Source organism: Trematomus bernacchii, unplaced genomic scaffold (assembly GCF_902827165.1).
Source record: "Trematomus bernacchii unplaced genomic scaffold, fTreBer1.1, whole genome shotgun sequence".
NCBI classification, from domain to species: domain Eukaryota; kingdom Metazoa; phylum Chordata; class Actinopteri; order Perciformes; family Nototheniidae; genus Trematomus; species Trematomus bernacchii.
Window position 1 is genome coordinate 1 of NW_022987836.1, and position 14,483 is coordinate 14,483.

A 14,483-nucleotide genomic window follows, 5' to 3' on the forward strand; every position below is an offset into this window, starting at 1 on the left:
CACAACACACCACACCACACACCACCCACAAACACACCCCCACACACACCACACCACACACACACACACACACACACACACACACACAACACACACACACACACACAACACACACACACACACACCACACCCACACACACACACACACACACACACACACACACACACACACACACACACACACACACACACACACACACACACACACACACGTGTGTACTACAGGCGTGTGTTACAGGTGTGTGTTACAGGTGTGTGTTACAGGTGTGTGTTACAGGTGTGTGTTACAGGTGTGTGTTACAGGTGTGTGTTACAGGTGTGTGTTACAGGTGTGTGTTACAGGTGTGTGTTACAGGTGTGTGTTACAGGTGTGTACTACAGGTGTGTGTTACAGGTGTGTGTTACAGGTGTGTGTTACAGGTGTGTGTTACAGGTGTTACTACAGGTGTGTGTTACAGGTGTGTGTTACAGGTGTGTATTACAGGTGTGTGTTGTAGGTGTGTGTTACAGGTGTGTGTTACAGGTGTGTGTGTTACAGGTGTGTGTAACAGATGTGTACTACAGGTGAACAGCTGATACCTTTCCACACGTAGATGTGTCCGTTAGCTCCGTTGTCCAGGATGAAGCACTCGCTGGACCGCAATGCATCCTGGGAGAATGGGCTGTGGTCGGCCACCATGGTGACCTCTAGCTCCCCGTCAGCGTTAGACACCTGAAACACAGGTAAGCACTTCCTGTTGGACACCTGAAACACAGGTAAGCACTTCCTGTTTCCACTTCACAATAACAGCCTGTCTGCTGACTGAGACGTTACCTGGAACAGCTTCGCCTGCTTCCTGTTGGAGGCGTCCATCTTGGTGTCTTCACTGTGAGCCTCAGGGAGGTCAGGCTTCTCCCCGAGGACCTGGGGTCAGAGTACAACAGGAAGAGGTCAGAGGACAACAGGAAGAGGTCAGAGGACAACAGGAAGAGGTCAGAGGACAACAGGAAGAGGTCAGAGGACAACAGGAAGAGGACAGAGGACAACAGGAAGAGGTCAGAGGACAACAGGAAGAGGCCAGAGGACAACAGGAAGAGGTCAGAGGACAACAGGAAGAGGACAGAGGACAACAGGAAGAGGTCAGAGGACAACAGGAAGAGGACAGAGGACAACAGGAAGAGGTCAGAGGACAACAGGAAGAGGTCAGAGGACAACAGGAAGAGGCCAGAGGACAACAGGAAGAGGTCAGAGGACAACAGGAAGAGGCCAGAGGACAACAGGAAGAGGTCAGAGGACAACAGGAAGAGGACAGAGGACAACAGGAAGAGGGTCAGAGGACAACAGGAAGAGGTCAGAGGACAACAGGAAGAGGACAGAGGACAACAGGAAGAGGTCAGAGGACAACAGGAAGAGGACAGAGGACAACAGGAAGAGGTCAGAGGACAACAGGAAGAGGACAACAGGAAGAGGTCAGAGGACAACAGGAAGAGGACAGAGGACAACAGGAAGAGGACAGAGGACAACAGGAAGAGGACAACAGGAAGAGGTCAGAGGACAACAGGAAGAGGTCAGAGGACAACAGGAAGAGGTCAGAGGACAACAGGAAGAGGTCAGAGGACAACAGGAAGAGGACAGAGGACAACAGGAAGAGGTCAGAGGACAACAGGAAGAGGACAGAGGACAACAGGAAGAGGTCAGAGGACAACAGGAAGAGGACATAGGACAACAGGAAGAGGTCAGAGGACAACAGGAAGAGGACAGAGGACAACAGGAAGAGGTCAGAGGACAACAGGAAGAGGACAACAGGAAGAGGTCAGAGGACAACAGGAAGAGGACAGAGGACAACAGGAAGAGGACAGAGGACAACAGGAAGAGGACAACAGGAAGAGGTCAGAGGACAACAGGAAGAGGTCAGAGGACAACAGGAAGAGGACAGAGGACAACAGGAAGAGGTCAGAGGACAACAGGAAGAGGTCAGAGGACAACAGGAAGAGGTCAGAGGACAACAGGAAGAGGTCAGAGGACAACAGGAAGAGGACAACAGGAAGAGGTCAGAGGACAACAGGAAGAGGACAGAGGACAACAGGAAGAGGACAACAGGAAGAGGTCAGAGGACAACAGGAAGAGGTCAGAGGACAACAGGAAGAGGACAGAGGACAACAGGAAGAGGACAACAGGAAGAGGTCAGAGGACAACAGGAAGAGGACAACAGGAAGAGGTCAGAGGACAACAGGAAGAGGTCAGAGGACAACAGGAAAAGGTCATCACCTCCAGCATCCTCTCTGGCTCCTCCCCCTCCTCACAGAGGTGCAGCTGGCACCGCCCACACCGCTCATCGTCACGGATACCTTTGGACACCTGCCAATCAATCAGTCAGTGGAGATGATGTAATGATGTCATGATGATGATGTCTTGATGATGTTATGATGATGTTATTTTAGGCCCATCTCCCAGCTACCTCTTTTATCTAAAGCCCTGGAGCGAGTAGTCTACGCCCAGCTGCAGTCTTTTTTAACCCTCCATGGAATCCATGAAAAGTTTCAGTCTGGCTTCAAACCCATGCACAGCACTGAAACAGCCCTTTGAAGAGTTTTTAATGATCTGCTCCTAGCCGCCGACTCAGGTAGCCCAGCTGTCTTGGTGCTGTTAGACCTGACAGCTGCCTTTGACACTGTGGACCATAGCATCCTGCTGTCACGGCTTGAACAGTCCGCTGGCATCACAGGCTCTGCCCTTGCATGGTTCAGGTCCTACCTGACAGACCGTAGCTTCTCAGTTCAGCTAGGTGCCTTCTCCTCTGCTAAAGCCCCTCTTACCTGTGGGGTTCCCCAAGGCTCTATTCTGGGCCCCATCCTTTTTCTAATGTACATACTGCCCCTAGGTTCAATACTCACCAAACACAATACTCCCTTCCACTGCTACGCCGACGATGTACAGATCTATCTGCCTCTCAAAGCAAATGTCAAACACTCACTACAGCAGCTGATGGACTGCTTAGCAGAGATAAAATCCTGGCTGAGACAAAACTTTCTCAACCTCAACGAGAGCAAGACTGAGGACATCCTTTTTGGACCCCAACCTCCAGCCTCTCCGGTTGATATTCTGGGGTCTCTCAATAAAAACATCCTCCCCTCGGTCATGAACCTTGGAGTGACCTTCACTAGCACTTTTAAATTTGATAAGCAGGTCAGCACCGTAGTCAAGACCTCCTTTTTTTAAATACGACTAAACAAGTCGTATTTATCTTTTAATGACTTAGAAAGGGTTATTAACGCCTTTGTAACCTCGAGACTGGACTATTGCAACGCTCTGTATGTGGGTATGGACCAGGCCTCAATTAAACGCCTGCAGCTAGTCCAGAACGCAGCTGCACGTCTACTCACTGGCCACAAAAAGCGCGACCACATCACCCCAATTCAGGCCTCACTACACTGGCTTCCAGTTCGGTTCAGAATTGATTTTAAAATCCTTTTATTTGTTTTTAAAGCACTAAATGGGCTGGCTCCGGCCTATATAGCTGAACTCCTCCAGCGCTACACCCCAGCCAGAGCTTTAAGGTCTGCTGACCAGCTGCTGCTGGTAAGTGCCCAAGACCAGGCTCAAAACCAGAGGGCACCGAGCCTTCTCAGCAGCTGGCCCTAGGCTCTGGAACACTCTGCCCCTCCATGTGAGGTCGGCCCAGACCCTAGGGGTTTTTAAATCCTCACTAAAAACTCACTTCTTCTCTCTGGCCTTCTAGTCAGAGCGGAGCACGACTCCTGACTTTTCCTTGTGTGTGATTTTTATTTTTGCTGTTGTAATTTATTGTCTTCTGTTTGCGATCGCAGTAAAGTGTTTTTATTATATGTACAGCACTTTGGCTCGACCAAAAATCGTTTTTAAAATGTGCTATATAAATAAAACCTGATTTGATTTGATGATATAATGATGATGTCATAATGATGATGTCATGATGATGATGTTTGTTTGTTTGTTTGTAGCCTTTATTTAACCAGGTTAAAAATCCCATTGAGATCAACAATCTCTTTTTCAAGGGAGACCTGCGATGTTATGATGATGTTATGATGATGTTATGATGATGATGTTATGATGATGTCATGATGATGATGTTATGATGATGTTATGATGATGATGTTATGATGATGTTATGATGATGATGTTATGATGATGTCATGATGATGATGTTATGATGTTATGATGATGATGTTATGATGATGTTATGATGATGATGTTATGATGATGTTATGATGATGTTATGATGATGATGTTATGATGATGTCATGATGATGATGTTATGATGATGTCATGATGTTGTCATGATGATGATGTCATGATGATGTCATGATGATGATGTCATGATGATGATGTTAGGATGATGTCATGATGATGTCATGATGATGATGTTATGATGATGTCATGATGATGATGTTATGATGATGTTATGATGATGTCATGATGATGATGTTATGATGATGTCATGATGATGTCATGATGATGATGTTAGGATGATGTCATAATGATGATATAATGATGATGTCATGATGATAGTGTTATGATGATGTCATGATGATAGTGTTATGATGATGTCATGATGATGATGTTATGATGTCATGATGATGATATAATGATGATGTCAGGATGATGATGTCATGATGATGTCATGATGATGATGTTATGATGATGATGTTATGATGATGTCATGATGATGATGTCATGATGATGATGTTATGATGATGTCATGATGATGATGTTATGATGATGTCATGATGATGATGTTATGATGATGTCATGATGATGTCAGGATGATGATGTCATGATGATGTCATGATGATGATGTCATGATGATGATGTTATGATGATGTTATGATGATGATGTTATGATGATGTCATGATGATGATATAATGATGATGTCATGATGATAGTGTTATGATGATGTCATGATGATGTCATGATGATGATGTTATGATGATGTCATGATGATGATGTCATGATGATGTTATGATGATGTCACTCACCACGGTGGCCTTCAGCTTCTCGAAGCGGTTGCTATGGGAACCAGACCACTGGATGATTTCCTGCAGAGAGAGAGACAGGTTCAGATCTGTCAGTCTGTCTCACCTCTCCACCTGTCTCACCTCTCCAACTGTCCACCTGTCTCACCTCTCCACCTGTCTCACCCCCTCCACCTTTTCACCTCTCCCAGGTCCAGGATGAGGCTGTCTCACCCCCTCCACCTGTTGCACCTCTCCACCTATCTCACCTATCCACCTGTCTCCCCTCTCCACCTGTCTCACCCTCCACCTGTCTCACCTCTCCCAGGTCCAGGATGAAGCTATCTCACCCCCTCCACCTGTCTCACTCCCTCCACCTGTCTCACCTCTCCCAGGTCCAGGATGAAGCTGTCTCACCCCATCCACCTGTCTCACCCCCTCCACCTGTCTCACCTCTCCCAGGTCAAGGATGAAGCTGTCTCACCCTCCAACTGTCTCACCTCTCCCAGGTCCAGGATGAAGCTGTCTCACCCCCTCCACCTGTCTCACCTCTCCCAGGTCCAGGATGAAGCTGTCTCCCTGGTTGAAGCTCTCCCAGCTGACGGGGACCTCCGTTGCCCTGACGACGCGTCGACCTTTGACCTGCAGCACCCTCTGAACTGTCACCTCATTGGTCACCACGTGTTGGAACCCTGAGGCCACGCCCCCTTTCTGTGAGAGAAGAAGTGATGTCATCACAGGGAACAGGTCTCTACAGGTAGTTCTGGTTCTGGTTCTGGGTTACCGTGTACTTGAGTCTGGTTCTGGTGTTAGCATGTACTTGAGTCTGGTTCTGGAGTTACCGTGTACTTGAGTCTGGTTCTGGTGTTACCGTGTACTTGAGTCTGGTTCTGGTGTTACCGTGTACTTGAGTCTGGTTCTGGTGTTACCGTGTACTTGAGTCTGGTTCTGGTGTTAGCATGTACTTGAGTCTGGTTCTGTTGTTACCATGTACTTGAGTCTGGTTCTGGTGTTACCGTGTACTTGAGTCTGGTTCTGGTGTTACCATGTACTTGAGTCTGGTTCTGGTGTTACCATGTACTTGAGTCTGGTTCTGTTGTTACCATGTACTTGAGTCTGGTTCTGGTGTTACCGTGTACTTGAGTCTGGTTCTGTTGTTACCGTGTACTTGAGTCTGGTTCTGTTGTTACCGTGTACTTGAGTCTGGTTCTGGTGTTACCATGTACTTGAGTCTGGTTCTGGTGTTACCATGTACTTGAGTCTGGTTCTGGTGTTACCGTGTACTTGAGTCTGGTTCTGGTGTTACCATGTACTTGAGTCCGGTCTTGAAGTACCCGCTGAAGGTTCTGGACTCGTGACCCTGGACCTCCCGGTTCTGGACCGGTTTCCCCTGCAGGAAGTCGTCCATCTGCACTGCAAAGATGGCCGCTGCCCCTCTTTCATCCTGAGAGCAGTCAGAGCCTACCGACCAATCACAGCGCAGATCAGAGGCTACTACAGACTAGTATTACATATTACTACAAGTATTATATATTACTACAAGTATTATATATTAATACAAGTATTACATATTACTACAAGTATTACATATGACTACAAGTATTACATATGACTACAAGTATTACATATTACTACAAGTATTACAAGTATTATATATTACTACAAGTCAGAGTTCCGTTAATGACGATGTTTGGGTCAAAATGACCCCCCCACTTTTATTAAAAGCTACTTTTCAGTAAAAGAAACATCTTGAAGCCTTGATTATCGAATCATAAATGTAATCGATAGATTTATGACTAGAACATTATAAAAGTAGGAGATGATCCGGATGAAGAACATTTATCAAACAGGTTCCTTTTCCCTGCTCCGCTCCAGAGACTCCATAAGAGAGACGTTCCATTTGTTTTAAAGCTCAAGGAACGGAAACTCTTCTACAAGTATTATATATTACTCGGAATATTATATAGTACTACAAGTACTGCTGTATTAGTACCTATCCAGTAGTGCAGGTGGTGCTGCAGGGTTAGTAGTATTAGTACATGAATATTGTAGTATTAGTACCTATCCAGTAGTGCAGGTAGTGCTGCAGGGTTAGTAGTATTAGTACATGAATACTGTAGTATTAGTACCTATCCAGTAGTGCAGGTAGTGCTGCAGGGTTAGTAGTATTAGTACATGAATACTGTAGTATTAGTACCTATCCAGTAGTGCAGGTAGTGCTGCAGGGTTAGTAGTAGTAGTACATGAATACTGTAGTATTAGTACCTATCCAGTAGTGCAGGTGGTGCTGCAGGGTTAGTAGTATTAGTACATGAATACTGTAGTATTAGTACCTATCCAGTAGTGCAGGTGGTGCTGCATGGTTCCCCTCCGGTTCTCCAGGGTCTTCAGAACAAGGTAAGCGTCCCCGCTGTAGAACCCTCCATACAGAATGACAGGAACAGGAACCAGCTCCATGTTCTCCACCCTCCACACCTGAAGCCCCGCCCTCTCACCTGCATCTTCAAACGCCATGATGTCACCTGTGGGGGCGGAGCCACAGATTAACCTTAGTGAGAGATCTCTGCAGCTGCTCAGGTGTTCTGGTGCTCAGGTGTTCTGGTGCTCAGGTGTTCTGGTGCTCAGGTGTTCTGGTGCTCAGGTGTTCTGGTGCTCAGCTGTTCTGGTGCTCAGCTGTTCTGGTGCTCAGCTGTTCTGGTGCTCAGGTGTTCTGGTGCTCAGGTGTTCTGATCTTTAGTTAAACTCATATTTCATCTGAAACATGAAACTGTTGTTATTTTCTGTCCCTTCACCTTCCCCTGATGTCACCATGAGGATCATAAACCAGGAAGAGAGAGGTGTGAGGTTTCAGTGCCAGACTGGACCATGATGGTCTCTGGTTCTGGTTCTGATCTCTAACACCTGATGGTCTCTGGTTCTGGTCCTGTTCCTGATCTCTAACACCTGATCGTCTCTGGTTCTGGTCCTGATCTCTAACACCTGATGGTCTCTGGTTCTGGTCCTGATCTCTAACACCTGATGGCAGTGGCGGCCGGTCCATAGGGGCGCTAGGGGCGCCGCCCCACCTCTTCCCATATTGAAAAAAAAAAAAAAAAAAAAAAATTAAAATGAAAATAAAAATAAAAAAAAGTTTAAAAAAATATATATATTTTTATTTTTATTTTTAATGAACAAGGTAAATATTATATAATTGGTATCAGTAAAATGTATAATCTACAATAAAATCTCGTTTAAAATTGTGTTACGATGTCTAAAGTTACTGATAAGTCACATGTTTCCTGCCTGGCCTTGCCCATGCACCTTCTCTCGTCTGGGCGCTAAGAGAGGAGCCTTCAACCAGTGCAGCAGCAGCCACTAGCAGCTGACTGTTGCTATCTGTAACGTGTAAACTATGCCGCGAAAATATAATTTCAGCCAATCAGCGTCGTCAAAGATGACGGTCACCGGGCGCCAATGTCAGCGCCCAGTGCAGTCTGTGAGTAGTTTTGGACAGTGACTCGTATCCGGTTGACGCAGTAGTTGATGAGGATGGCTTCGTGTGCAGGTGGAGTCTCCGGACCTCGGTCCCCGCCTAATTCTGTTCAAGAGCTAATCTCCAATCCTTTCGAAAGGAGAAGTTTGGCAGATAAATTGTTGCTTAAAGACCTTGGACCGGACCAACCCGATTTGAATATATCGCAGCAATCTCGTGAAAAAGACAACATTTATACACGAGGCTTCACAAGTAGCTGGTACACAAGAAAGGCTTGGCTAGCTGGATGCAAACAGGTAAATGCTGTCTTTTGTTTCCCATGCTTGCTCTTCAAACAGCCGGGGACAGATACAATGTGCCCGTGGACTGTGATAGGAGTAAACGATATGAAGCATTTCTCCAACAAAATTAAAAAACACGAGTGCACTAAGGCACACATGACAAACACCTTTAAGCTAGCCATGCTAGGCAAAGCTAACATAGCCGCACAGCTAGATCAAGGGTACAAGATCTCGGTGAAAAAGCACAATGAAGAAGTGGACAAGAATAGGCACGTCTTGTCTAAAATAATTGATTGTGTGAAATTTTGTGGGGGCTTTGACCTGGCTTTGCGTGGCCACGACGAGGCTGACACATCCGACAACCCCGGCGTTTTTCTGGGTTTAGTTAATCTACTGGCCTCGTTAGATAGCGTGTTGGAGGATCACCTTAAAACGGCTACGGTTTTCAAAGGCACCTCAAAGACGGTGCAAAATGAACTTTTGGACTGCATGTTATCAGTTTGTAAAGACTACATTCTGGAGGAAGTAAAAAATGCCAGTTATTTAGCTATTCAGGCGGATGAGACAACTGACATTTCCACCCACTGCCAGTTAGTGCTTGTGCTACGCTACATCGACCCGCATAACAACGTCCAGGAGCGTTTTTTTGAGTTCATTCCTCTTCAGAATGCGAATGCTGACACAGTTGCCACCGCGCTGATGGAGAGGCTGGGCACTATCCTCCCCGATGGACAACAGGGCAAACTAATCGCCCAAGCCTATGACGGTGCAGCGGTGATGAGGGGAGCTAAAGGTGGAGTTCAGCGGAAAGTGAAGGATGTGTACAGTAGTGCGCACTACATCCACTGCTATGCGCATCAGCTGAACCTAATTATGCAGCAGGCAACATCCCACATCCCCAAGATAAGAACATTTTTTTCAGACCTTGGTGGATTTGCTGCATTTTTCTCCAGGTCATTCAAGCGAACTGCGATCCTGGATCAAGTGGTGGCACACAGACTTCCTGGCACTTCCACAACAAGATGGAACTTTCACAGTCGTGCTGTTAACACTGTATATGAGCACAAGGAGAACATCCTGAGGTGTTTCCAGACGATCAGAGACTCAGGTGACTTTGATCCCATAACAGTGAGAGAAGCCGGGGGCTTTGTGCGAATGATGGAAGATGAAGTTTTTTGCTTTTTCCTGACATTGTTCCACAAGATCATGCCACATGTAGACATGCTGTTTAGCCAACTGCAGAAGAGGAACATCGACTCTGTCTACATCACAGGACTCATCAAGAGGTTCACCAGCAGCATACAAACAATCAGGTAAATCATTATTTACAATGGCTGAGATGTGCTTATTATAGGAAATCTGTGAAACCTAAATGTGATTTAGCTGAACACAATAGACCAACTCACACATACTTGTTTAAATATCTTAAACAGGCTTACTGGAAATGTATATATTATATAACGTTTATAAGGTGTATCTCTGACTACTATTTCAAATAGTCAAGTTAATTTGTCAATTCTTGCCACAATGAGTAATTGTACATGGTTACTTGTGGTTTGGATCAGGGACTCCATTCCTTCTGGTGAAAGCAGTGGATCTCAGCAGCTGCCCACAAAGAAACGGAGGGGACTTGGACATGAAGAGCAACAGCTGTTGGCTAGAGAGGTAAGCAGTAATAGGAACGTGTTCTATGACTAAAAGCTCCTTTCATAATATAGGTCATTTCATATCACAATAATGATACATTTCACAAGAAAGCCCATTTTCTGTAAATTAAATAAATAGGTAGGCTAGTTAAAATATCTACATGGAAAGGCCTATTGCTTATTACATTCTGAATTGTATACACTTAACAAGGCCTAAACTGCAAAAAGTGTCCCACAGTCTCTACATTTCAAAGGGGATCAAGACAGATCAGAAAAGGTTTAGGCTTCCAGAAGCAACCACAGTGGACAGAAAGGGCCCAACAATAAATGAATGAAGTGTAAACATAGTCATTAAATGTATATATTGTAGTGACTTAATTTTAAACAGTAATATTGTTCTGTTGATGCTCAGATAGATGTCCTGTTATTCTGATAGGTTCCATTCACAAGAAAGCTCTTTGTTTGTTACACATGTTATAGGGGACACTAATGACATTATGACTGATAGATGTGAAAAGGTGATTCTGTTATTTATTATGTCTTGATTTTTTCATTGTGCATTATTTCATAGGTATGTGATACCATACTGAGTCACGCAAAGGAGAGATTTTCCTTCACCAAACACCTCATCAGCTCCACCCTCCTGCAAGGAGACCTGTTCCAGCAGCACAGCCGAACATTCCCTGAAGCAGCGCTGGAAACAACTGTGGAGGCCTACCCTCTACTGGACAAGGCAAAGCTCAAGACGGAACTGTCCCTCGTCTAAGACAATGACCAGTTCAGGGCTTGCAGTGGTGCTGTTACTCTGCTCCAGTTCTTCCTTGACAATAATCTGCAGGAGACATTCACAGAGACTGTCAGTCTTCTGAAGGTTCTTGTAACCACACCCATGGCTACGGCTGAGGCAGAGAGGTGCTTTTCCACTCTGAAAAGGATAAAGACTTTCTTGAGGAACAGCATGACACAGGATCGCCTGAATGCTCTGGCTATGCTGTCAATTGAGAAAAAACTCATTAGGAGCATTCCTGACTTCAACACCAGAGTCATTGAGAGGTTTGCCACTCAGAAGGAGAGAAGGGCAACATTCCTCTACAAATAGACACACACACACACACACACACACACACACACACACACACACACACCACACACACACACACACACACACACACACACACACACACACACACACACACACACACACACACACAACACACACACACACACACACACACACACACACACACACACACACACACACACACACACACACACACACACACACACACACACACACACACACACAAGCTCTCGCAGCAAACACAGATGGCCGACCCTTAAAAAAATGCGTTTCATTAGAGAGACAATTAATGTTAATGCATAATTAATGCAGAATGTTGTGAAGTTACTTTTGGATACCTAAGATGTTTTGTTCAACCACAAAGTCCAGGAACATGAGTACTGTTTGGAAACCTGTTGCGTTCGACTCCTTTTCCCCAGAGGAACAGTTGTTTCTTGTTTCCTTTTGTCTTTTTTCTGCCTGTTGCACATTTTGTTATTCAAAGCAGTAAAAAAGGTGCTATAGGCCAATAAGCTGGATATCACTTTATATGTAGAGAGGAGGTTTCCCATGGTTGTTAGAAGTTTATTAATAAGTGGGCATTTATCACAGAAGTGATTGTTCTGTCTCCACGTTTGTTGCATTGTCTGTGATGTATTTTCCAACGGTTATAGCTCCTGTCCCAGCAACACTACACGGTTTGCAGCTCCACCACATCTTTGGTTTATCTTCGGTGTCGCTTAAAATCTGCTTCCCATCGGACTAAAACCTCCATGTAATCTGAAGACAGATACTTGAAGTTATTTAAACCTTTTGCAAACTTTATGTTCTTTCTTGCTCTAGCCTTGCCAGTTACATTGTACATAACACATATATTATCATTATGCTAACTGGTTGTTCGTGTTAGACGATGTAGCTTTTTCATTTCTGAGTTATTGCTATATGTAAATAAGCCTGTTTGTAAATAATCCTCAGAGAAACAAAGAAAAAACACAATTTGACATTTTGTGCTGTGGTTATTTTTTTTAAATTGCATTTATTCACAGTTCAGTTTGAAATGCTGTAGTGACTTGTATTGAACCACTTAAATATTTATAATTAATGCTACTGAAAAGATGCTATTAATTTTATATCTCACATGCAGTTCACTGTAAAGCCACTTGGTGAAGGTGTTGGTTCATAAAACATGAACAGTTTTAAGAAAGAAAAAAACAGACCAGTTCTGAGAACACAAATTCCTGGTAAAGTAGTAGATGTTCAGGTTGATAAATAATATTTTCCACACTGAAGATTATGGAGGTATTGATCAGTCTTCTCATATTTTTAAGCCTCGATTTCTCCTTTCCCCCCCCCTCTAACATCACCAGAAGTCATCATTTAAGGGGTCATTTCTCGATTTTTTTTCCCGGGGGGGTAAACCCCCCGGACCCCCCCGGTAGGTCACTTCCGGTAGGTCACTTCCGGTACGTCAAGAGCCCCACCAAAATAAAAGACCACCATCCGCCACTGCCTGATGGTCTCTGGTTCTGGTCCTGATCACCTGAGGGTCTGTGGCCAGGCTTCTGAGGGTCTACAGGTGACAGGATGGTATTACATTTTTTTTTTTTTTTTTCAATGTATATTACATTTCATCCAAAGCGACTTACCAATTACAGGGACATTCTCCCTGGAGTAACTAAGGGCTAAGTGCCTTACTCAAGGGCGCACTAGTGGTGGTGTTCCTGGGGGGATTTGAACTCACAACCTTCCGATCTTCAGCCCACCTCACTATCTATTAGACCACCACTACCCCTATATGCAGGGGTGCACATAACTGCTACGCAGGTACGCATGCGCGGCAACAATCTGAAATGCGTACCGTCACTTGTGTCACAAAGCGCATTTGCGTACCGACGTACTTGTGAAGCTTTTCCAGAAGACGGTTAGATCACCGGACGACAGAGTCGGTCTCCGTGTGCACAGACATGCTGTACAGCAGCCCTGCGCTAAAACAGCTGATCACAACGTAGGGGGGTGTGTAGGGGGTGGTTTGGGATTGGGCCAGAGTGTTTGTTGTAAAGGATCAGACTCTTCCTCAAAGGGACTCTTCCTCAAAAGGAGTCTTCCTCAGTGACTCTTCTGTGATCATGAGGAACAGGAAGTGACACGCCCAGGTAGATTCCAGGTAGATTCTGGATCAGTTACACCCTGCAGCTCTGAAGAGTCCTTTTGTTCTGCAGGTGTGACTCCTCTCGGAGTTAATACAGATAAACAGTTTACCTGACGATCACACACCTGGAGACACACACACCGAGAGACACACACACCGAGAGACACACACACCGAGAGACACACACACCGAGAGACACACACCTGGAGACACACACACCGAGAGACACACACACCGAGCTACGCACACACTGAGAGACACACACCGAGCTACACACACACTGAGAGACACACACACCAAGAGACACACAAACTGAGCTACACACACCGAGACACACAAACTGAGAGACACACACCGAGAGACACACACACCGAGAGACACACACACACCGAGCTACACACACCGAGCTACACACACACCGAGCTACACACACACCGAGAGACACACACACCGAGAGACACACACACACCGAGAGACACACACCGAGAGACACACACAGAGAGACACACACAGAGAGACACACAAACCGAGAGACACACACACCGAGAGACACACACACCGAGAGACACACACCGAGAGACACACACACTGAGAGACACACACACCGAGAGACACACACACCGAGAGACACACACCGAGAGACACACACACTGAGAGACACACACCGAGAGACACACACACTGAGAGACACACACACCGAGAGACACACACACCGAGAGACACACACCGAGAGACACACACACCGACAGGTTTATATGAAAGGAGTAAAAGTGAAGCTCAGGTAGAGAGGACTCACGTTCAGTTCAGCTGCTGGAACGTTTCTGAAGGCTGAGCTCACCTGAGAGGATGAGGAGGGGGAGGGGCTGAGGGGGGAGGGGCACCCAGGTAACTCTACCCCCCCCC

At 45.7% G+C, this 14,483-nt stretch overlaps 1 protein-coding gene across 3 annotated transcripts; it reads right to left on the reverse strand.

Moving 5' to 3' along the window:
- Nucleotides 1-579: 579 nt before the first annotated feature.
- Nucleotides 580-14,448, reverse strand: LOC117500063 (gelsolin-like; the record flags this gene model as incomplete). Of its 3 annotated transcripts, none has more annotated exon segments than XM_034152761.1 (8): nt 580-712; nt 815-904; nt 2,249-2,338; nt 4,997-5,056; nt 5,522-5,683; nt 6,279-6,433; nt 7,306-7,494; nt 14,377-14,448. In XM_034152761.1, coding segments are annotated over 7 exon segments (871 nt in total), but the record flags the coding sequence as incomplete, so codon positions are not given.
- Nucleotides 14,449-14,483: the final 35 nt, after the last annotated feature.